The sequence below is a fragment of the Triturus cristatus genome, chromosome 7 (genome assembly GCF_964204655.1).
Source record: "Triturus cristatus chromosome 7, aTriCri1.1, whole genome shotgun sequence".
Classification (NCBI taxonomy): domain Eukaryota; kingdom Metazoa; phylum Chordata; class Amphibia; order Caudata; family Salamandridae; genus Triturus; species Triturus cristatus.
This window is the reverse complement of record NC_140590.1, coordinates 1,778,327,593-1,778,351,942: the sequence shown is the minus strand read 5'-3', so window position 1 is coordinate 1,778,351,942 and position 24,350 is coordinate 1,778,327,593. Positions and strand designations below refer to the sequence as shown.

Genomic DNA, 24,350 nt, shown 5'->3' with positions numbered 1-24,350 from the left:
CTGGCCCCTGGCCCGGTCTCGGCACGGACGAGCACAGACGAGCTTGCCTTATGCGCGCCTTCGGCGCGCATTCGTCGCGCCCGCTGCGCTTCCGGAACATGCACATATTTATAGGGAGGGAGCAATACGAGGGGCGTAGCCTCAAGGTGGGCGTGTCCCAGTCAGGGAGAGGGGAGTGAAATTGGCGGGAAAACAGCGATTTTGCCCTTACCAGTGCTCGTTTTTCAGCAGGAAAGGGTGCCTGCACACTGCAGTGATGTGACAGGGAAGGTGAGTGATTTTAAAAGCAAAGTGAAATTTTACAATTTTAAAACAAAGTTATGCTCAGTTTTCCTTGCTACTCCCGGCTGTGCCACAGGAGGATTCAAAAGTTATCTAAAGCGCTTGTAATCAGCGTATCTTTTATAACTTTGAAGAGGGGGGGCGTAGCCTCAAGGTGGGCGTGTCCCAGTCAGGGAGAGGGGAGTGAAATTGGCGGGAAAACGGCGATTTTGCCCTTACCAGTGCTCGTTTTTCAGCATGAAAGGGTGCCTGCACACTGCAGTGATGTGACAGGGAAGGTGAGTGATTTTAAAAGCAAAGTGAAATTTTACAATTTTAAAACAAAGTTATGCTCAGTTTTCCTTGCTACTCCCGGCTGTGCCTCAGGAGGATTCAAAAGTTATCTAAAGCGCTTGTAATCAGCGCATCTTTTATAACTTTGAAGAGGGGGGGCATACTTGGCTCTAAGTAATGCAAAGCAGTGCTTTCCTCAGCTGTGTGTCACTTTTAGAGCACTTTCCAGCACAAAACAAGTTTTGCACTGGAAAGTAAATTAAGAAAAAAACATTTTGTGGTGTTTAACCCTCAACCCCTCAATTTTTCACAATGTTTTCCATGCCTGTGTTCTTGGTTCCTAACTGCTGTGTTGCACTTGCTTATAATGACATTATACATGAAAGTTCATCACAAGTAATGTGTTTTGATTTTAATTTCTGCCAACAGGACTTTCTGTGAGAGTGGTTACAACTCTATTCCTCCAGCGCCGACCATACTTCCGGGAGAAACGCGAAACTGCGTCTTCGTTAAAAAGCATCTGGCTCCAACCGGAAGCGTCGGTCTTCTGACCTACGACTGTGGGAACTCAACCCTCTGCCTGATGTTCTCCAACCCATTTGATTACAACCTTTATGACATATGTTACGCGCTGCACTTCTCACAGGACAGCACACAATATCCTAGCCTGGAGGAGCTCTACAAAGAGATGTATTACAAAATGAGCCCCAGCAAGGTTTTTGCAAAATCCCAACTGTCCAAATCTACTCAAAGCATTGAGCTGCATGTTGAAGGGTACTGTGCAATGGCCACCATGTCAAATGACTGCAGGGCCATCCTCAAATTAAAGATTGAAGACGAGTGAGTCCAAGAGGAGGAGGAAGATGGTGGTCTCCTAGAAAGGGAGCCGCCCACCTTTTACAAATTATGTCCTATGGTCATATCTGTAGATTCAGCATGCTTGTACTGAGTGATTGCACTGAGTTCCGCAGACCCGTAAGTGCTTGGATCCCCTCCTGGGTGATTAGCGGCATTTTAGAAATTGACTGATAGATTGATTGATTGATTGTCTGTGAATTGTCAAATAAAATGGATAGAAGTCCACTTGGTCTCCAAAGTTCCATTCTAGGTGTCTCTGTTTCCGTCTCTCTGTGAGGTGAAGAGAATGATCATCTAGGCTCTCGAGCGCCGCCATTTTGTTCCTGAGATTGGCTGCTGGGAGTGGGGAATGGTGGGAGGGAGGGGGAAAAGGGGAGAATCTGAGATGACGTGGGCAGCTAATATTTCTCAAATGTCCCCACAGAGGCTAATGTAAAACGGGAATATGTTGAGTTACAGGCGCTTGTCGGTACACTGCTGTCGACGTGAGTGAACTGAAGTGAAAGAAAGCAGGTCGAGGAACAAAGGGAACAACACTGATTCAGACTTCAAGGGCCAAAGGGCCACACGTACAACACTTTGAAATAGCGGGTTCTTAATTTAAATGTCATGCAAATCACAATTAGGAGATCACTATTTCAAATGTATGAAACTCTTTTGAGTTTCATTTGCCATTTCCAGGGGGTCACAACCAGACCTACCACAGGAATATTAATGAGGTAGGTCTCGGTTTGTAAACCATTGGGAATCGCTAAAATCACAGGAATGGTGGCCTGCTGGGGTCAGCAGACCACCATGTCCTTCTCCTACATCGCGGACAAGTCCTGGAACGAGCTCCCGATCGACATCAGACGCACCCCCTCCCTGAACCTCTTCAGGAAGACGCTCAAGACCTGGCTCTTCGACTGAACGGCGCTGCCTACCAACCCCCCCCAGCGCCTTGAGACCCTCACGGGTGAGTAGCGAGCTTACAATTCCCCTGATTGATTTATTGATTGATGTCTGTGATTACTTTTATCTAAAGCAATGATTTTTTTTAATGTGCGAGTGGATAACCATCAATTTTAAATTGGTGGTATGTTGTGGATATTTAGCAACCGCAGTTCAGTCACAAAATATTCACACATACCACTGTGATTCGGCATTAGGAAGGGATGCCCTAAACATGCCCGTTCCTAATACCGAATTGCAACCTAGGGGCATATTAACAAGGCGGCGATAATAAATTATCGCCACTTTTGCGGCTGTTTTCGGCCGAAAAGCGGCGATCATTTTATTGCTATATCAGCAAGGTCACGCTATCGCGTGGATCCTTGCCTTAGCACCATTTCCTGTAACGCCCACCTTTGCATCTCTAATGAGATGCAAAGTGGGAGTTCCAGCTCAAAATCACTGGAGAAATGTCGCTAACCGACATTTCTCCAATTATCAATGGGCACGCTAACAAGCATAGCGATAAGAAAAGGAGCGCTAACCTTGGTTATCGCTACTTTCCTTACGCCTGCTTTTAGTTTGTCTTAGCCAAGATATCCAATGGAAGGTGGATATCATGGCTGAGTCTGCCCTGCCCTATCAGCAAGCTATCGCCAAACGTTGTGCGATTATCGCTGTATTGCGCCTGGATTTTTATCGCTTTTGAGATAAGCGTTGCTAATAGCACGCTATCTCAGCGATAAAATTCGGCGATAGCCGGCGATAATTATCATAGCGCTAAGTGCGCTTAGCGATAATTATTGCCGGTTGTTGCTGACATGCTCCTTGATTTGTTATTCGGTAATAGGTTACTTAATAGCAAAAAGGGCTTTCTACATCTTCCAAAAAATGTTACATTTGCAAACGGGCTGATTCTGCGAATCCCCCCTTTTGCGACCAGCCAAAAGTTTTGTACATGTAGCCCTAAGTTCCTTCTGTTAGGTATTCATTCGGATAATAGGGTTTATGGTTTTCCCTATAGTAGAGTAATCACTCAGACTGCTGGTTGTGTGGAGTTAACAATGTTGTAATAGCCTGGCCTGACTATGCCTGATGCCTTAAACAAGCAGACTGCAAACATGCAAATGGAAGAGGGATTCAACAATTGCACTTGTTTATGTATCCTTCCACCGGCACCTTGCTACCCATTCCCTGCATCGCTCAACTGGTACTCCCCCCTCTTTACCTGTCACAGCGCTCTGCGATGCTTCCATGCACTTTACTGAGGAAGGGGTTGCAACACTTTTGTGTTTTTCAAGTTTGCATTAGCCAAGACCTTTTGATTTCACTAAACGTACATAGAAAATGTACTTTTGTACTTACAGTAGCTTTAAGTCCGCCCCATTTATCCATTGGTCTGTTGTTGTTCCATTCTCATTTTTCACCCATACACAGCAGCATAAAGCATGCAGCAGTTCATCATCCCACATGAGCCACTGAATAACTTTACGGCAAGGCACAGTATGCTCCTCTTTCACAAGGAGTACATCCACCCTCAAAGAAATTCCCTATAGTGTCAGGGACTGTTATGGCAAAGTGTACTTTTTAAGACCAAAAAATATATTTTTATTTTTAGCTATATGTTTTATACTGTAGAGTGTGCTGAAGCAAACCAAAATCAAAGATTTGGGGGGAGAAAATACAAAAAAACAAGCATTGACAAAGCTAAAACATTTCAAGGCAATGCCAAATCTGTTAGCTTTGCCAATGCTTGTTGAATGACAAGTGGCCCACTGCAATGACGGTGCAATGCAGGAATGTTGTTCTTTTTAAGGCCCACTAAGGTGACCAGGATTGCACCAGCATAACGTCCCCTGTGACCTGCAGCGGCTGCTGCGGGGCAGTAATGTTGGGGAAATAGGGAGAGGCGAGGTGGGGGGGTAAAAAAAAAAAGAAAAATACACTTGCCTGCTGGCCGTTGCTTCTCCTCGACCTCTTTGTTTGAACCAGGAAGCGGACTCCCCTAGCCAATCATGACGCATCTGTCACCAGCATGACAGCAGCGTCGTGATTGGTCTGAGCGCCGTGGTTCGGCGCCCAGACAGGCAGGGGGAGCCTGTGCATGTTCTTCTCCACCCAGGCTGTGCAATATAGCCAGGTGGAGAACATGCTAAGTGCGCATGACTGTTTGGCCAGCCCAAGACGGCTGGCCAATCCATCATACGCACTTACAAAGGGCTCACCACTCCTCGACCCTGCTCTGTGGGTAGCCCCGTCCCGCACCTTCAGAGCCTTCTGAAAACTAAAATGATAATAATATGGCGTTTAGATCATTTTATTTTTCCTGTGGGGCAATGCTCCTTCGCCTTAGCAGAGGAATCACCACTGCCTGTGACACCTTCATGGGGGGCTTTGCTATTTACGTTATTTATCATTTTCAGAAGAAAACCGAAAAATCAATCGATGTTTTCAAAACCATGTATGATAGAATTTCCAAACATATTTACCAAGGCATACTGTATTCAATTACACTCAGGTAAGGACAGTCTACAGTGCAGGTACACACCTTTCCCTACTACATTATTATCAAGAAAGCATCTGGACAGGCCCCGATGTTTGATTCGCTGACTGGATTTAGCTTAGCAGGTGTCTGATATAATCTGAGTAGAAAGCGAAAATGAATGAATGCATGTCTGTAGCGCATTGATGGCTCTCCAATAAGGGCCCAAGCTTCCGACCCCTCTTTACCTGCAAAACCACGCCCCAAGTCTTCGGCCCATCTGCATTTTGAGACCTCAGATGTGTGGCCCGTCTTCCTGATTGCAATCTTGTTTAGTTTAGGTGGAGAGCGAGAGCCCCCTGCTGGCCAGGTAGCAGAAACTGCAGCATTGAGAGAGCACGACTCCCAATCCGTTTACCAGTCGCTGGCCATATTAACAAGCATTGGCATAGCCAATAGGTCTCGCCTTCGGGACCTTATAAGTGTTTAGCCATGCAGCACATTTTCCTTGGTGTTGTGCAGCCAGGAATTGAAGAGCTATACAACTGAAAGGCTATGCTGAACTCCTGTCTGGGGAAGCTCTCCGTAGCACCGGCTTTAGGCTGACAGGCTAATGGCTGCTGTGATTGGTCACCACAGTGCGCTGGGCTTGTTGGCTGCTGGATCGCTATTAGTAGGAGAGATAGCCAGGACAGCAGGAGTAAAGCGGTGCTGAGTTGCTCTGCCGAGTTGCTGAGGTCAACGGCTGGCTAGCGTGGCAGGCTGGCTTGACCGGCTACAAACACAAGAGTGGTTTGTTGAGTTTTGGGAAAACTGCAGATGAGTGGGAAGGAGGGGGGCACTGTCTAAGAAAGACAAAGCCTTCGGCATGAGTTAGTAAATCCATTTTATGAGTCAGAAACTTTGCAATTCATAGGATTGACAGTCCATAAATTACTTTACAAATCTCGGTCATAATGTCAAACATGTTTTGGAGCAGTACAAAAAGTAAGTCACAGAGGGTGCACTATGCGCTAGCAGGTAATTGATTAATAAAAGGAAACAGGAATGTGCCACCCAAGCGAGTGGGAACGCCGGTTCTTGTCCTCGCCAAACTAACTACAAGAACCTACACAGGTCGCCAGGATCTTTTTACTTGTAGAATAGCGTAGAGGGAAGAAACACAATTATCAGGTCGTATTTACCGCAATTGGACATCTCAGGAAAGAAGACTCATAATCTGGGAGGTTGACCTTTTATTATCAGCAAAAACATCTGAATATATAGGCACCTCAATACCAAACACAAAAGATATATGGGGATTAATACAAATGCTAGTCTGCGAAGAATTCGCAGACGACTGAAAATGAACAAGATTACAGCTTCCAAGAGCATCAAATACCCTATGGCAATCGTGATGTCAAAATTTAAAGTCATCAATCAATTCATTTCTGTCCCTACTCTACTCTAAGGTGACATACCTACTTAGCATTCCCTTCCAGGTGAGGATCGCATCAAAGGTGTCAGCAGTGAAGCTTCCTAAGAAGTTTCACTATATGAGAGCTCGATCTATATTGCTCCTTTCCATCCCTCACCTAAGTCTCGTCTGATCCACCCACGGGGCTCTGTCCCTGATACAAAACCCCAAAAACCCGGTACACGCCCTTCAGCACACCCCTTCAGGCAGCCTCTTTCTTCAGTATATTTCCATTTGGGTCCTGTCTTCTTCCATCCACGAATTCGACCTTGGGTCCCAGGCCTTCTCTGTACCAGGAGTTGCAACTTTACATTCAAATCCACTCCCTTCTTGTCTACTCCTTCTGTCTCCTTTCCATTTGAACAAAGGCTCTTTCTAACTAACGAGCTACATGGCCTTGTACCTGCAGCCAAATGCTGAATCTGAAAAAAACCCTAACATCATGAGGTTTCACAATGCTCTGTATTTCAAGCTCTGCTAGAATCCTGCCGTCTTAATGAAACATGGCTAAAATAAACGAGGCCTTCACTTTACACTCTTGGTTAGGCCTCAAACTAAACACTCTATCATTAGTAGCTCTAATTATTCGTTCTATACTCAAGAGGTTTACGTTCTTCATCCCTCTAACATGGCTTTACGTCACTTAATGCACAACATTTTATACTAGGCATTACATATACACATCTATATATCAAAAATAACTAAAGGCCCTTCTCCTCTCTCGAGGCCTGTTTACATTTCTACTATTCTAATTCATTGAATACATTTCCATTATACTTGGGTAACATGTTCATATATATATGGGTGCTGACTAACAAAGGATATGGTGCACCCCTACAATTTTCGCATCAGCACCGCTCTATCAGTCCCCCCCTTTGATGACAACTTGTCATCACACAAATCCATCTACATAGAAGTGGTAACTATTCCACTCTGTCGGAAACCTTCCATTCTTTTCAATTCTTGGTACTGATTATCTTGCATGTGTGCCATTCGTCTTTCATGTCCCCTGAGAATCCTCTCAGCCCTATTTCCTCGGTGCCACTTGTATGCTCTCACAAGTCCCCACAGACAAACCACACAAACCACCACAATCAAAATTGGCTTCAGCACATAGCCAAGAATTCCCTTTCCCAAGTCTGCAAACCAGCTTCCCACATGCCCAAATCCTTTCCCAATCTTTTCCCACACATTCTCTTCTGCTAATATTGCGGTTTCTTCATGAAGTGTGGTAATGTTGAATATATATTTCCTCAACTCCTTGCTGTGGTCTGGAATATATGTGCAACATTCCTGAACCTTCAATGTTTTACAGACTCCGCCCTCTTTGGCTAACAATACGTCCAAAGCAAGACGGTTTTGTAAAACCATTGTCCTGATCGATAACATCTCTCCATCCACCAGCAACAATGACTTTGCGGTGTTCATTGATAACTCATCCACTACAGTTGCTAATTTTCGTATTTTCACGTCATTTAAAATCACACCCAATCCAGGTATGATTGCTCCAAAGATATCACCAATCACAGCTCCTGCACTAGCATCCCTGCGTGCTCTGGAGTGTTGTCCTGTCTCTAGCAGAGTCAAATCCTCGGCGTGGTATATCTTCGGGAAAATAACAGCCAAATAACAAGCCCCGTACCACTGCTCAGGCAATCTCACGTATGCATTCCTCCCACACACATAATACACCGTTGGGATTACCTGTATCTGACCCTGCAAAAAGTCCCTAGCTGAATCTTCCACAGTAAAGGTGTGGGAACATGTACTATGTCCCACCCAAATATTATCCTTGTCCGACTGTGGACGAGCAACACACAGATTTCCTCTCTGGACCTGGTCCAAAGCTATGGGTCCATAACTTCCCCTTGACTTATGCAGCCTCTCTTCCTCTGTCCAATCAGTTGACTTCTTTCCCCCATCTTTATCTTGGGTTAATTTTCTATATCTGTCCTCGACCTGACCAATGAATTTCTTTTCAGTGTCTGACACCGAACATGTCAAATTATTTCTATGTGCATAGGCAGTATCCAAACTTTGAGTCGGGATAAAATAAGACCGAAGTCTTTCGTGTTCCTTATAATAATCATACCTATTCAAATGCTTGAACGCTGGTACATCGGGAAGTACTGTATCATAATTTGAAAAGTAGTACTCAAACTGCTTCCTTTCATAAAACAGACTAAGCAATAGACTGCAAGAGATCCCATAAGTCAACGGAAGGTGATGGTATCTAATACCCTCATCTACAGAAGCAGGTAACTGCATGCATACATAGCAATCCTTCGCATCCATCGCATCCACGTACTCATACAACAGTTTCGCATATGCATTGAGCTTGAAATCACCTTTCGACAAATCCATGTGTAGCCTACGACTTTCTTCTATCATCATCTCTCTTTTATCTCCTGAGATATCCTTCTCTGTACTAATGGTAACAGGTGTAGGTGTCCCTACCATCTTTCCCTCCTCTCTGTGAGCCACTACATATGAAGTGATGACCACTGCAAAAATAACAGCTATGACTACTCCTAAAAGTGTACCTATCACTATCTTTGCCCTACGGTGTGAACTCCTAGGTTCTGCCATCTTTCCCCCACCCTCCGAATCTAATTCTATAGCAGTGGGTGAAACTCTCCTCCTCATTCAATCTAATATCTAAATGTTCCGTTCTCTACCTTCCTTTTGGGATTCGCAAAGGCTCCCCTCCCTTATCTCCCTCCTAACCAAAGTCAACTTCAATCCACAATGACTGCGGGTCCCAACACCTCCAGGACCCCTTGCAATATTTCAAGCTTAAGTGCCTTCAGTTCTTGGGGAGAAGGTACAACTGCAAAGTTCGGGAAAGCCAATGTATCCAAAATCAAATGACGAATGTTATTCAGGAGTGGAGGGTCTGGAATGAAGAGAGTCAATACCCCCTCGATTTCCAATCCTGGAACCTTCAGCAACACCTCTACCCTCAAATTCGGTGGATCACTGGCAAGCGTGATCGATCTCAGCCTCCCTGTACTCATCTGTCCTGGTATTCGTTGCTACGTATGTCCACTCAGGCGAAGCGTACCTGTGACACGGTACTCTGGCTCTCCTCGACCTCCTCGGGGCTTCGGGATCTTGTTCTTCCTCGCTCTGTTCCAACTCCTGCACCTCCGACACTGGGGCAAGGTCTCTTCTCGGTGTCCCTGTGGAGTTTTCCCGTCTCTGTCTTACGGGCCAAACTCTTTCTGCTTCTGAGACACCTCTGCTCTCCCTTCCGATACCCTGTGCACTATCTCTTGCTCCAGGAAGATTTGGCTCTTCCCCGCCGAATGCACCTTCTTCTGATTCTGATTCAGAATTTCTCTCCCCTTCGCTTACGGCTTGTTCCAGTGCACAACCAGCTGCATCAGCCACCCTTACAGCTTGACTTGCCCTCTCAGATGGCCCTGCCACCTCAGCTGGGTTTTCACTTACAAGAGGGGCTGTATCTTCCAAGGGTGCTGGAACTCTACGGGTATGGGAGGCATGCACCCAGTTCGGTAGTCCCCCACACTTCACTGCAGTGTTCGTGACTAATATGATTTGGTAGGGACCTCTCCAGCGGACATCCAAGCAACTCTTCCTCACGTGCTTCCGCACTAGTACCCAGTCACCTGGGCACAGGTCGTGGCACAGATCACTTGCAGATGGAACAGCTACCGCCTGCACCTGCTGGGACACAGAATGAACCACATCAGCCAGGCCTTTCAGTAGTCCAGAATAACATCATCAGTGATATTTATCAATGCAGAGGCTGGTATTGCTGGCACACGCATCGCTCTCCCCATCAATATCTCATGGGGCGATAATCCAGTCCTCCTATCTGGCACACTTCGGAGACTCATTAGCACCAGGGGCAGCGCGTCTGGCCACTTCAGGGGAGTGGAGGAGCACACCTTTGCCATTCGAGCTTTCAACGTCCCATTGACTTGTTCAACTATCCCAGAAGCCTCTGGTCTATAACTGCAATGCAACCTTTGATCTATGTTCAAGGCAGCGCATAGCAACTTCATCAATTCACTGTGGAAATGCGTTCCTCTGTCCGATTCCAAAGAGGTCGGGACCCCGAACCTCGGGATGAGCTCTCTCAACAGCAACTTAGCTACAGTTAAAGTGTCACACCTGCGTGTCGGGTAAGCCTCCACCCACCTGGAAAAGACACACACCACGACTAATATGTACCTCAACCCATTACACTTTGGCATCTCAATGAAATCTAGTTGCATCCTGTTGAACGGGCCACCTGACCTCCCTATATGACTCATCGTCACAGCTGTCCTTTTCCCTACATTCATTTGTTGACAGGTGACACATCTCTGGCATACAGCTTCTGCTGCTGCTCGAAACTTCGTATTATACCATGTCTGTCGAAATACTCGCACCATCGCGTCCCTGCCAAGATGCACAGCACCATGTATCAATCGCGCCATTGGGTTCAACAAACATTCCGGTAACACCGCTCTTCCATCATTTGAAACCCAAACATCCACATCTCCCTTTTCACACCCAGCTCGTACCCAACTATCTCGTTCTTCTTCAGACACCTCATCTTGCAACTGTTTCAACTCCTCCCATGTATCGGCCATCGCCAACATCATGCTGAGATCAGTGGTCTCCTCATTTCCCCTCATGTGTCGCTCTGTAAAATTACACCCCTGCTCTGCACAAAATCGGGCCACTTCGTCAGCATAACTATTTCCAAGAGACACAAAATCATTTCCTCTCGTGTGCGCAGCACACTTTACTACTGCAATTTCATCGGGGCCTTGCAACGCCTCCAACAGTTGTCTCACATATTCTCCATTTCTAATGGGTGACCCAGATGATGTCATGAATCCCCTCTGAGACCATAACTGTCCGAAGTCGTGAACGACACCAAACCCATACTGGCTGTCCGTATAAATCGTTACACGGATTTGGGCTGCCGCCACACAGGCGCGAGTTAAAGCAATGAGCTCAGCCACCTGTGCGGAGTATACTCCTTCTAAACAAGCGGCTTCGACCACCCCTGTGATGGTACACACGGCAAAAGCTGCTTTCAATTGACCCATATTGTCTCTTAAACATGAACCATCTACAAAGAATATTTCATCAGGTTCTGAAAGTGGTTCATCTACAATATCAGGTCTGGGTTTGGTGCACAATTCAGTCACATCGAGGCAGTCATGATCCTCACAATCTTCATCATCAAAATTTGGGATTGGCAACAGTGTAGCAGGATTTAAAACAGAACACCTCTTCAATGTTACATTCTCAGCAGCTAGTATGACTTGTTCATAACGTGTCAATCTATTATTCGTGAGGTGTTGTGTCTTAGTCCTGGTCATCAATAATTCAACCGAATGCGGCACATGCACAGTAAGCGGATGACCCATTACAATGCTCTCACATCTCTCGATACTGACACCTGTTGCAGCAACGGATCTGAGACATCCGGGCAACGCAGAGGCTACTGGATCTAGTGTAGCCGAAAAATAAGCAGTACATTCCCATGGACCTGAGTTAACACTGCCAATGCGCAACCTTCTTTTTCACAGCAAAACAAAGCGAATGCCTTCTTGTAGTCAGGCATTCCCAATGCTGGTGCACAGCACAAGGCTTCTCTTAACTTCAGAAATGCCCTTAAGCAATCTTCATCCCATGGTACCGGATCACTCACATCCTTGTGCGTCAATTTCTGTAAGGGCTTTGCCTCAAAGGAGAAGTTTGGGATCCACTGGCGACAGTAGCCAACCATTCCCAAAAACATTCGAACTGCCCTCTGAGTCGTAGGGACGGGCATTCTCAAAATCGCCTCTATGTGATCTGGGGATATCTTCCTCTTGCCCTTCTCGATCCTGTGACCCAAATACTGTACTTCACTCAAACAGTACTGCAATTTATTTGGAGACACTTTATGTCCGTTCTCTCCCAGGAAATTCAACAGTGCCACTGTATCAATCCTGCAGGCGTCCTCAGTTTTTGACGCCACTAACAAATCATCTATGTACTGGACGAGAACAGACTCCTGGGGAAGCACTAGACCTTCCAGGTTCTTCTTCAGAATCTGGTTAAAAATAGATGGGCTCTCAGTGTACCCCTGGGGGATACGACACCATGTTAACACACGATTTTCCAGCCTAAACGCGAAAAGAAATTGGCTCTCCTCATGCAGAGGTATTGAGAAAAAGGCTTGACACAAGTCGATCACGGTGAACCATTCCGCATCACATGGGATTTGGAAGAGGATCACGGATGGATTCGGTACCACAGGACAACATGGGATTACGATTTCATTAATCCTTCGCAAATCTTGCACAATCCTGAATTTCCCACTCGGTTTCTGCAATCCCATTATGGGCGAATTGCACGGACTACCCCTGATTTCTCTCAGAATCCCCTGCCTCAGCATGGACTCAATTACAGGTTTGATCCCCTCAACTGTTTCCGGTGACAATTTGTACTGGGGAGTTCTCGGGTATTCCACATTCGTTTTGACTCTTATTTTTACCGGATCCACACCCTTTACTAATCCGATTTCTTCCCCACTAAGGTCCCATACTTCAACTGACACAGACTCCCTTAGATCAAAGGGGAGTTCTTCCACTGTAAGTGCAGGATACATTTCCACGCACCAAAGCTGATTCGCAACCTTAAAGGTCGCATCATCATCTCTTGTCTGGACTTCCACTCCATTCGGGGTGCAATAGATGGTACAATTAAGTTTGCACAATAGGTCTCTTCCTAACAAGCAAACTGGGCTAGAATCGCACACCACAAACTGGTGTCTATCACTGAAGTTCCCGATCCTGATCGGGATTGGTTCCGTCAATGGGCTAGTCAATTGCCTGTTCGCTACTCCAACAACTTGGATTGTTTTACCAGAAAGAGGTAAATACGGGATCACTGCCGACCTTACAGTTGACCTTGTAGCCCCCGTATCAACCAAAAAGGTCGTGGGGTGGCCATCAATCTCTGCTTCTACAAATGGTCCCCTTTGGTCTACTTCTAGAACTGCTCTAAGCGCGCAATCATCATCTCCTCTCCAGTACGATCTGGTGGCTGGATCGGAATCGCCTTCCTCATTCACTTCGAATAGAGGCATCTGTGCATACGTTCGAGCTCCCTGTTGCATATTCTGTATTCTAGGCGGTCGGGGAACTTGTACCTGCGGAACGTTCGCCCCCCCTTTTGTCATTCTAGGTGTCGTCACTACAGGGAGTGTGTCTGCTACTGGAACATGGGTTAACTCTTCTTCCTGCTGTATCTGGTTTAGTGGATTAAACGGACACTCGCGTCTCCAGTGTCCAATCTGATGACAAAGGTGACAAGCGGTGGTCTTTTTCAATACTGTCACATCTATTCCGGTCTTAGGATCTACTCCTCTCGGCCTCCCCAGCCCTTGAGCACTCTGTGCTCCTCCTTGGTAATTTCCCTGTCTCCTTCCCAGCGTTCCTCCAGTAGACTGTCCCTGTACTACGGTCTGCATCTGTGCCAATAACAGATTGTCCTTCAATTTCTTGTGCTTAGATTCGATCTCATCACTGCAATACCTAGCATATCGGAGGATCTCGTCCACAGGCTTATTCTGCCAACAAATCAAATGCTGCTGTATCATCAGGCTCACCTCTGGCCTCAATCCCAACACAAACTTAGACACAAACTGCCCCATATCCTTGGTATCCAATGCCTCCAAACCACTGTACTGTTTAAAAGCTTGCAAAAGCCTCTCATAGAATTCATGCACTGTCTCCTTGGGCTCCTGTACTGTCCTATCTATCTTCACCCAATCGGTATCTTGAGGCGATACCTTCGATTTCAACCAAGTGATTACCTGCTCGAACTTTTTCATCACTATCGGCGACGGTCCATGTGTAAGCAAATCTCTGTCAGGCTCTGAGGCTGGCCATTCAATCGCAACCTTACAAGCCGACCACAAATCTCCCGGGATCACAATGTCAAACAGAGTATTCAAATCAATCCACAATACTTTCGAGATTTTGACAAAACGATCAACCTGCTTGTACCACTCCACAGGCTTTTCCCTTAGTCTGGGAAAATCATTTGTGAACGCAGCCAAGTCCCCTCTACTCCAGGGTACATGCACGTATCCTCCATTCTGTACTTCCCTTAAAGGGAAACTCCCTATCGCCATCGCGCCTCCTCCTGGAGGTGGCGTCTCTCCCACTACTCCTCTAGAACTTTTCTTTTTGGACCATCTTTCTTCCCATTTATCGAGCATAATCCATGCTCGCATCGCTATAATCAAATCCTTGACATGGGTTCTTAGTCCCATGAGTCTTTTATCTTCAAGTTCCTGATCACTATACTGTAGCCGGTGGTCACCTTGCAACGTTTTAGTTTTGGACAGATCCACCCCATATCTTTTTGCCATCTCCGCCAATTTCCCATGAGCTGTGCGTGCCTTGCGAGTCACATCTTTTGCTAAAAAGAGTAACTCATCTTGTTCGTAAGTCTGTATCCTTTCTAGGGGTAGATTTCCACCTATTATCTCATCCAATTCGGCCTTTAACCTTACAACATCCAACATTTTCCCTCTCAATGCTCCCCTCAGGACCTCTCGACAAGCTGTACCATCCCTGTCATCGTATTCACATTCTCTTTCTTGCGACCTACTCTCTCCTGATCTGCCCATAGGAATCGAGCGATTTACAACCGCCCCTCGATCCCTTTCTGCATCTAAAACACCCTGACTTTGAGTTCTCACTGGTGGAGTCCACATTCTCAAATCGGATCTTGACTCCACTAACGACTTTGGTCTAATAGGTCTCGATTCTCCCTGTCCTCCTGAAGAGTCCGCTGTAGCTGGCATCGGCGTACACCATTCTATAGGCTGCGGAGCCCTCTCCATTCTCCTCACCGAGCCACTTCCCTCCATCTCATTTCTTGTCCTGCCCTCTGACCTTTCTGAACTCCCTGCTGTTTCTGGCTCAAGCTCATACATCGACTCAATAGGTCCGATGATAACTGGTATTTTCAACGCATCTGGTAACCTCACTCCTTTCTCCACTTCCGAGCTGCTGACAGACTTATACCTAATATTCTCGGTTCCCATAGAGATCTTTCCTTCTACTCTTATCTCTGATCTAGGTATCGTTCCCCTACACTCTTCTTCTTTCGTCTCATTGCCTTCTGAGGCATCTGGATTGTACGGAGGGGGTCTCTCGGATAACAACCTTTCTACCAGGCTATCGTCCGTGTCACTGTCTTCTTCTCCATCTACTATCTTTTCCTTTGGTTTTCCTGTCGTCTCTAACAAGGGATACAATTTATGTCCCTCTATGGCCTGCTTTCTCCATCTTTTCTCCGCAGCATCCCATCTAGCATCCTGTAATGCCTGAACCGACCTCTTCACCCTCTCCTGATTTCTACCTCTCTCTTTATCATTCGCTGCTCTTATCCACGCATGTAGTGCTTCAAATTGTGTGGGCCTCGGCATAGGTCGTAAAGCGGCCATCACAGTCTTTAGCTGATACAGCACTGCTAGTCTGAATGAACCATACCGTGGGAACGCTAACTCTCCTTCTCCCTGAGTCACTTTGTGCCAATTTTCAATCCAAACTATAGTATGCAACCCTACATTTCTTGCCATGTAGTGTGCTAGCGAGTCCTCCGGAGGGGCCTCCGCACCCTCCCGAGTAACCACAGGTTCATCCCCTCTGCACAATTCCCTAAAAACTTTAAAACATTTCATCATGTTCAAATGCTAAACGCACACAGTGCTCTATTTACTTTCTGGTTTCCGTCCTCCAATGACAGCGCGAACTACACCAACCAGCCTATCGCAGCGCGACACTGTCTGACGTCACAGTTCCTCCGCTCGCAGCAGTTCCCCTCCTTCTCACCGCTCATCTCACCCTTGCATTCGTCCCATTCACACGCTGAAATCCCAAACAAATTACTCCTCTGGCTGTCCGTCCACAGCCTCTGACTGTCCGTCCACAGTCTCTCGAAATTGTCGACCTCGGTTGGTTACTGTCCGTCCCTTCCGGGCAGACAGATCACCTCTGATAGGTTTCAATTACTCAATTCCACATATTACAACCCACGTCCGGCGTCAGGTTGCCACACACTCATACACTCGTTCCCCCTATCTCGGTCCTATTGATCGATGGTACCTCACGATCTGTGGTCAACAAAATCTACCAGGGGTGTCTTCTACACCCTCTTGCTCAGGCTTCTCATCGCCTAAGACTTTCCCGGGCTGCGCGCGCTCACAACCTGATCTCACAATCACACAACACTCACACCAACTCCGCAAAACATCTCATACAATACAACACCGCAATCTACAACCTCGTATCCTGTTCATACTCACTCTTCGTGCTTCTGCTTGCTGTCGCACTGCTACTCGCCATCTACTTCCGTCTGCCAGGTCTTCTGCCGTTCGCCCTCCGATGATTCAACGTCACTTATCATGGATGGGCCTCTAGGAGCACTTATCCTATTCTTGATCTTCCCTCGCTATCAGAAAGAAACCATCCTCGTTTGCTACCAACTGGGAACGCCGGTTCTTGTCCTCGCCAAACTAACTACAAGAACCTACACAGGTCGCCAGGATCTTTTTACTTGTAGAATAGCGTAGAGGGAAGAAACACAATTATCAGGTCGTATTTACCGCAATTGGACATCTCAGGAAAGAAGACTCATAATCTGGGAGGTTGACCTTTTATTATCAGCAAAAACATCTGAATATATAGGCACCTCAATACCAAACACAAAAGATATATGGGGATTAATACAAATGCTAGTCTGCGAAGAATTCGCAGACGACTGAAAATGAACAAGATTACAGCTTCCAAGAGCATCAAATACCCTATGGCAATCGTGATGTCAAAATTTAAAGTCATCAATCAATTCATTTCTGTCCCTACTCTACTCTAAGGTGACATACCTACTTAGCATTCCCTTCCAGGTGAGGATCGCATCAAAGGTGTCAGCAGTGAAGCTTCCTAAGAAGTTTCACCATATGAGAGCTCGATCTATATTGCTCCTTTCCATCCCTCGCCTAAGTCTCGTCTGATCCACCCACGGGGCTCTGTCCCTGATACAAAACCCCAAAAACCCGGTACACGCCCTTCAGCACACCCCTTCAGGCAGCCTCTTTCTTCAGTATATTTCCATTTGGGTCCTGTCTTCTTCCATCCACGAATTCGACCTTGGGTCCCAGGCCTTCTCTGTACCAGGAGTTGCAACTTTACATTCCAATCCACTCCCTTCTTGTCTACTCCTTCTGTCTCCTTTCCATTTGAACAAAGGCTCTTTCTAACTAACGAGCTACATGGCCTTGTACCTGCAGCCAAATGCTGAATCTGAAAAAACCCCTAACATCATGAGGTTTCACAATGCTCTGTATTTCAAGCTCTGCTAGAATCCTGCCGTCTTAATGAAACATGGCTAAAATAAACGAGGCCTTCACTTTACACTCTTGGTTAGGCCTCAAACTAAACACTCTATCATTAGTAGCTCTAATTATTGGTTCTATACTCAAGAGGTTTACGTTCTTCATCCCTCTAACATGGCTTTACGTCACTTAATGCACAACATTTTATACTAGGCATTACATATACACATCTATATATCAAAAATAACTAAAGGCCCTTCTCCTCTCTCGAGGCCTGTTTACATTTCTACTATTCTAATTCATTGAATACATTTCCATTATACTTGGGTAACATGTTCATATATATATGGGTGCTGACTAACAAAGGATATGGTGCACCCCTACAATTTTCGCATCAGCACCGCTCTATCACGAGTGATCGAAAGTTCGCTTCACTACAAGTCCAAAAGGCTAATATTTTAGAGAGTAAGATTCCCGGTTTGCGGTGCATCAGACTGTTGCAGGCTCAAGCAGAGGGACATTGTGCTTTATCTGCACTGAAGGGAATGTGCCAGCACTGCAGATTCAAAACGAAAGCATTCTAAGACGACGTGAAAGAACACCATGTATAGCGAACACATGTTTTTTTGGTTTTTTTAAAGTGTGGTAACCCGGGTCTGTCATTTTGTAGTTATGTATATGTTCCATTACACATGCAAGCCTACAAAAAGAAGTGGGCGCCATTTTTTGGGGGGAGGGGTGAGCGGGGCAAAGGATTTCAGATTGGTAAATAAAAAAACTAATACCACAAGCTAAATTATCGTTTTAGTTTGCATTCGAGAGAAAATATTATTGAGAGGCAGGACCTTTAGGAATGTTTCACAAAACACAGAAGCTCCAGGTTATTTACACACCGTGGAATCAGAGGAAGAGAGGCCAGCGCCACAGATGTAGAATATGTGGGGGGAGGGGTAGGGCAGGGTGCCCCATGACAGAGTAAGGCATTGTTAGTTAGATGATGACGAAGACCTGGAGCAGCTGCCTGGCTTCACTCCGCTCTTTGAGATACATGAAGCAAAAAACAGCACAAAGGCAATATTATTAACGTACACTGGTTTAACTACAGAGGTGCAAGGAAAAGGCTCTCTCTTTTATTGCACTGCTGCAAACCATCGATTAACACCATCAGATACCAAAAGGAGTGTGGGCGCTGAAAACGGAGTCCTGTTTATCTCCAATCGAGAAATTTTGCTGTATGGATAGGTTATATCTATATCACTATCAAAGGAGAAAGAGAGGACTAGGTAGCTAGTCCGTATCCCCGGGGTTTATATGTGAGATCAAAAAGGACTAGCCTATTTGTGAATTTACATAGACTCAAGACTGTAAGGCAGGGTACAAACCATTTTGTTTGTTCATGAAGGCCTCACCCACCAACCTAGTTGGTGGCATGCTTCATCATCAGGCCCACCCAGTGACACCGAGTGTGTCCCGGGTGTGCTTCGACGCCTGGATACAGCGGAGCAGGTATGTATCTGAGTGTGCAGTGTAGTGACGTGAAGGTGACGATTTAAAAGCTATGCAGGGAACCCAGTACCCGAGGGTAAATTATATTTTAATAACTGGGTCACTGCTAGCATTAAAAAGGCTGTTGGATGTTATAGGAATGTTAATTAGGGTTTCCTACATCCAGGTGTGGTCTACATGTTTCAGCCAGGCCTTTATGATTAAAACTGGCTTTCCTCAGGACCAAAGTGTGTAGGTGTAAATTACTTAGATTTAAGTGATTGTGTAATTTTGAGAAATGTGTAGCACTCGCTAAGGTGCTTTACATGTGAGAGGGGGATTCCCTCTTAGAGCATTACTGGACATACAACAAGTATGACAGGACACACATACAGGGGAGAGTCTCAGTATGGTTACATATTCACAAGACAGGTTGATTACCAATATCTATTGTGCTGTGTAGACGATAAATAAGCGGCAGATGGTGTAGCCATATTGGTGGTATGGCTAAGGTGAGAGTTATCATATGTACACGAAGTTTTGTGGTGGGCTAAGCATCGTAAGCGCATCAACACACACAAAAACGGTGGAAAGTGCATGAAAGAAAGATTAACCTCACGTTGGCTTGTTGCCAAACATGCCCCATGGAGTAGTCCGGTAGAGGAATGGACCCTGGGAAGATAAAGGGTCCTTAGGGGGTTAGGGACCTGTGGAAAAAGAGCTTACCCGGCTTGTAGCTGAAGCGCTTGGTTTACTCACGATACTTTCGGTCAGTGTCTGCGTTGAGCCTCCAGTCGTCTCTGCGGCCTCCGTTGGGCTGCCCTCGGCCGTGTGTGTGCTTTAAATGCAGGCTGCATCATTCTGAACACCTGTGCGGGAAAGGACAGAGAAGACAGACTGTGCGAGGACACGCTGAGTCATGGCTGTACTGCACATGGGAGGGAGAGCAGTGTATCCTATTGTGAGCATGCCCAGAAGAGTATCCTGCTGCGAGCATGCCCATGTGCGGGGGAGTAGTGTGCTCTGCTGTGAGCATGTGCGGTGCCGAATGTCAGCGCCTGCGCATTGGGATGGCTGGGTGAGCTGTACCCAGTGTACACAGATTAATGTACAGTTGTAAAACAAAAGAGCGCTAACTGGGGAAAGAGAGAACTTAAAGAGCGCTGTGGGCTGCCAGGTGTGTTATAACTGGCCAATAAAACAGGGGGACAATTAACACGGAGGGGAATCAAGAGTAAGAAATTCATGTTTTTAGTGAGCTCCAGGGTATGGAGTCATTCAGGCCCAGGCCCAGTTGCTGCGTGGAGAGGCAATAGATCCAGCTCTGTTCTTTGGTATGAAGGATCCGGTCATTGTCTGTTTGGTGAATGTCAAATTGTTCAATGACAGTCCAGGACATGTCATTGGGGGTGTGGTGCGCACTGAGATAGTGATCTGTCAGTCTGCTGATGTTTTTGTCACACCTGATCGTGCTTCTGTGTTCCACCACTCTGGTCCTGATTTTGCGGGTCGTCATGCTCACGTAACGGAGCCCACAGGGGCATGTTATGAGGTACACAAGGTTACTGGGTTGAGAGTTTTCGTTGGTTTGGTGAGATGGCACACACTGCAGTTGTTGCATGGATAATGTCCAGTGACTTTGGGAAGGCCCCAACAGTTAAGGACTGTGTTGTCCATAGATTTGGGACTGGCACGTGGTCTTGTTGACACTAGTTTGTCTTTAAGGTTGTTGGGACGTTTGAATGCAAAGCGCGGGATCTCCCATTTTCTGGTGCCTGAATTGATTATCTTCCAGTGTTTACGGATGATACTGGAAACTTGATTTGACGCTGTATTATAGGTGGTCACACAGGTCATGGGTGGTGGATCTTGGTCTTTTGTTACTGTTTCCAATAGTGATTTGACAGCTTCCACCCCAGACCATTGAGGGAAAATCTACCATTTGGGCAATTCCTGCGGATCCGCAGAAACTGCAGCCACCTAGAGGACTACAAAAGACAATCCCGCACCTTATCAAACAAACTACAGGAACGTGGATATCCCAATGCCATTATTGCCAAAACCAGCAAAAGGGTACGCAATATAAACAGAGAATCACTATTGGAAACAGTAACAAAAGACCAAGATCCACCACCCATGACCTGTGTGACCACCTATAATACAGCGTCAAATCAAGTTTCCAGTATCATCCGTAAACACTGGAAGATAATCAATTCAGGCACCAGAAAATGGGAGATCCCGCGCTTTGCATTCAAACGTGCCAACAACCTTAAAGACAAACTAGTGTCAACAAGACCACGTGCCAGTCCCAAATCTATGGACAACACAGTCCTTAACTGTTGGGGCCTTCCCAAAGTCACTGGACATTATCCATGCAACAACTGCAGTGTGTGCCATCTCACCAAACCAACGAAAACTCTCAACCTTGAACCTGGCAAAATCTGGACACAACACCAACACACCAACTGCAACTCCAGTAACCTTGTGTACCTCATAACATGCCCCTGTGGGCTCCGTTACGTGGGCATGACGACCCGCAAAATCAGGACCAGAGTGGTGGAACACAGAAGCACGATCAGGTGTGACAAAAACATCAGCAGACTGACAGATCACTACCTCAGTGCACACCACACCCCCAATGACATGTCCTGGACTGTCATTGAACAATTTGACATTCACCAAACAGACAATGACCGGATCCTTCATACCAAAGAACAGAGCTGGATCTATCGCCTCTCCACGCAGCAACTGGGCCTGGGCCTGAATGACTCCATACCCTGGAGCTCACTAAAAACATGAATTTCTTACTCTTGATTCCCCTCTGTGTTAATTGTCTCCTTGTTTTATTGGCCAGTTATAACACACCTGGCACCCCACAGCGCTCTTTAAGTTCTCTCTTTCCCCAGTTAGCGCTCTTTTGTTTTACAACTGTACATTAATCTGTGTACACTGGGTACAGCTAACCCAGCCATCCCAATGCGCAAGCGCTGACATTCGGCACCACACATGCTCACAGCAGAGCACACTACTCCCCCGCACATGGGCATGCTCGCAGCAGGATACTCTTCTGGGCATGCTCACAATAGGATACACTGCTCTCCCGCCCATGTGCAGTACAGCCATGACTCAGCGTGTCCTCGCACAGTCTGTCTTCTCTGTCCTTCCACGCACAGGTGTTCAGAATGATGCAGCCTGCATTTAAAGCACACACACGGCCGAGGACAGCCCAATGGAGGCCGCATAGACGACTGGAGGTTCAACGCAGACACTGACCGAAAGTATCGTGAGTAAACCAAGCGCTTCAGCTACAAGCCGGGTAAGCTCATTTTCCACAGGTCCCTAACCCCCTAAGGACCCTTTATCTTCCCAGGGTCCATTCCTCTGCCGGACTACTCCATGGGGCATGTTTGGCAACAAGCCAACGTGAGGATAATCTTCCTTTCATGCACTTTCCACCGTTTTTTTGTGAGTTGATTCGCTTACGATGCTTAGCCCACCACAAAACTTCGTGTACATATGATAACTCTCACCTTAGCCATACCACCGATATGGCTACACCATTTGCCGCTTATTTATCGTCTACACAGCACAATAGATATCGGCAATCAATCTGTCCTGTGAATATGTAACCATACTGAGACTCTCCCCTGTATGTGTGTCCTGTCATACTTGTTGTATGTCCAGTAATGCTCTAAGAGGGAATCCCCCTCTCACATGTAAAGCACCTTAGCGAGTGCTACACATTTCTCAAAATTACACAATCACTTAAATCTAAGTAATTTGCACCTACACACTTTGGTCCTGAGGAAAGCCAGTTTTAATCATAAAGGCCTGGCTGAAACATGTAGACCACACCTGGATGTAGGAAACCCTAATTAACATTCCAATAACATCCAACAGCCTTTTTAATGCTAGCAGTGACCCAGTTATTAAAATATAATTTACCCTCGGGTACTGGGATCCCTGCATAGCTTTTAAATCGTCACCTTCACGTCACTACACTGCACACTCAGATAGATACCTGCTCCGCTGTATCCAGGCGTCGAAGCACACCCGGGACACACTTGGTGTCACTGGGTGGGCCCGATGATGAAGCATGCCACCAACTAGGTTGGTGGGTGAGGCCTTCATGAACAAACAAAATGGTTTGTACCCTGCCTTACAGTCTTGAGTCTATGTAAATTCACAAATAGGCTAGTCCTTTTTGATCTCATATAGGTTATATCTATGCCATCTAAATACTGCTACCACCCCAGGGTTTAAAATCACGACGTCCCTGGGTCGCAGTCCACTTAGGTTAAATAAACAACAGATTGCGTCTGTGTTAGACCTGCCAGCCCTTGGCTGTCCCCTCCTCATTTTTTTTCTTTTTTTTCTCACCCCTTTGGCCTTCTAATTTTTCTGTCCATTAGTTTTTGGGTGTTGACGTAGAGGCTCTGGGTGCCCCATTTTTCACTACCTGAGGGTGAGGCGCAAGGTGCTTCACTAAAATGGAGGGAGGGAAAGAGTCTCTTCACAAAATGGTGGACTAAACTGTCACCTCCGAACCTGGGCCATAGACTGTCATGAGGGGTTCCAGAACCTTCTGGACCACTCTGGCCAGTCAGGGCCCAGGTTATAAATAGAGGGGAGGTGCGTCGGCCATTTTAGAGAAGAAGGTGTGCTGTGAGGAAGTCAGGAGTAAGGCATCTGAGTGGGGAGGTGGATGCACTAGAGAGGGAATTTGACAGTTCTTAGGGTCTGCTTTACTTCCCTCCCCAGCTGATACCACCCTCGACCTCTTGACCTGACCCTGTTACCAGCCACTGACTCCGGGTCACAACTACCCTAGGCGCTCCTGTTCAGTCAGGTCCCTTGAAGGAAGTTAGGGTAGAGAGACACCGACTTTGGCTACACCTTCCACACCCCTGCTGTTGTCTGGAACCCTGGATTAATCCAGGGATATCGACTGACCACTACTTTCGACTGAAGGGAAGGTGATCTGCGACATAGTCCCAGGGATTTGGCTAAAAGCTTCGATTGCCCCAGAGAACGGATCGCCTCCTTAATTTTAGCCACCCCTGACCTGAGACCCTATCTGAAACACTCACCGCCGCAGCCCAGGGGTTGGAAAATTGTCCTACCGTCACCTGGGGGGCCCGTGAGGAGGCCCGGGGTCCCATTGTGCCGGATATGATAGCGCGACCTAGCCCGGAGTGAAAGGGAAGCCTGCCTTACTCGGA

General features: G+C 46.6%; 1 protein-coding gene across 1 annotated transcript in view; it reads left to right on the top strand.

Moving 5' to 3' along the window:
* LOC146813088 (DELTA-thalatoxin-Avl1a-like) overlaps positions 1-1,651 on the top strand; it is a 35,689-nt gene extending 34,038 nt beyond the window's left edge. Inside the window, exon 2 of the mRNA XM_085614702.1 lies at positions 985-1,651. Within this exon, the coding sequence (XP_085470828.1) occupies positions 985-1,399 (415 nt within the window). The 3' untranslated portion in view covers positions 1,400-1,651. The remainder of the gene's footprint in view (positions 1-984) is intronic.
* Positions 1,652-24,350: the final 22,699 nt, after the last annotated feature.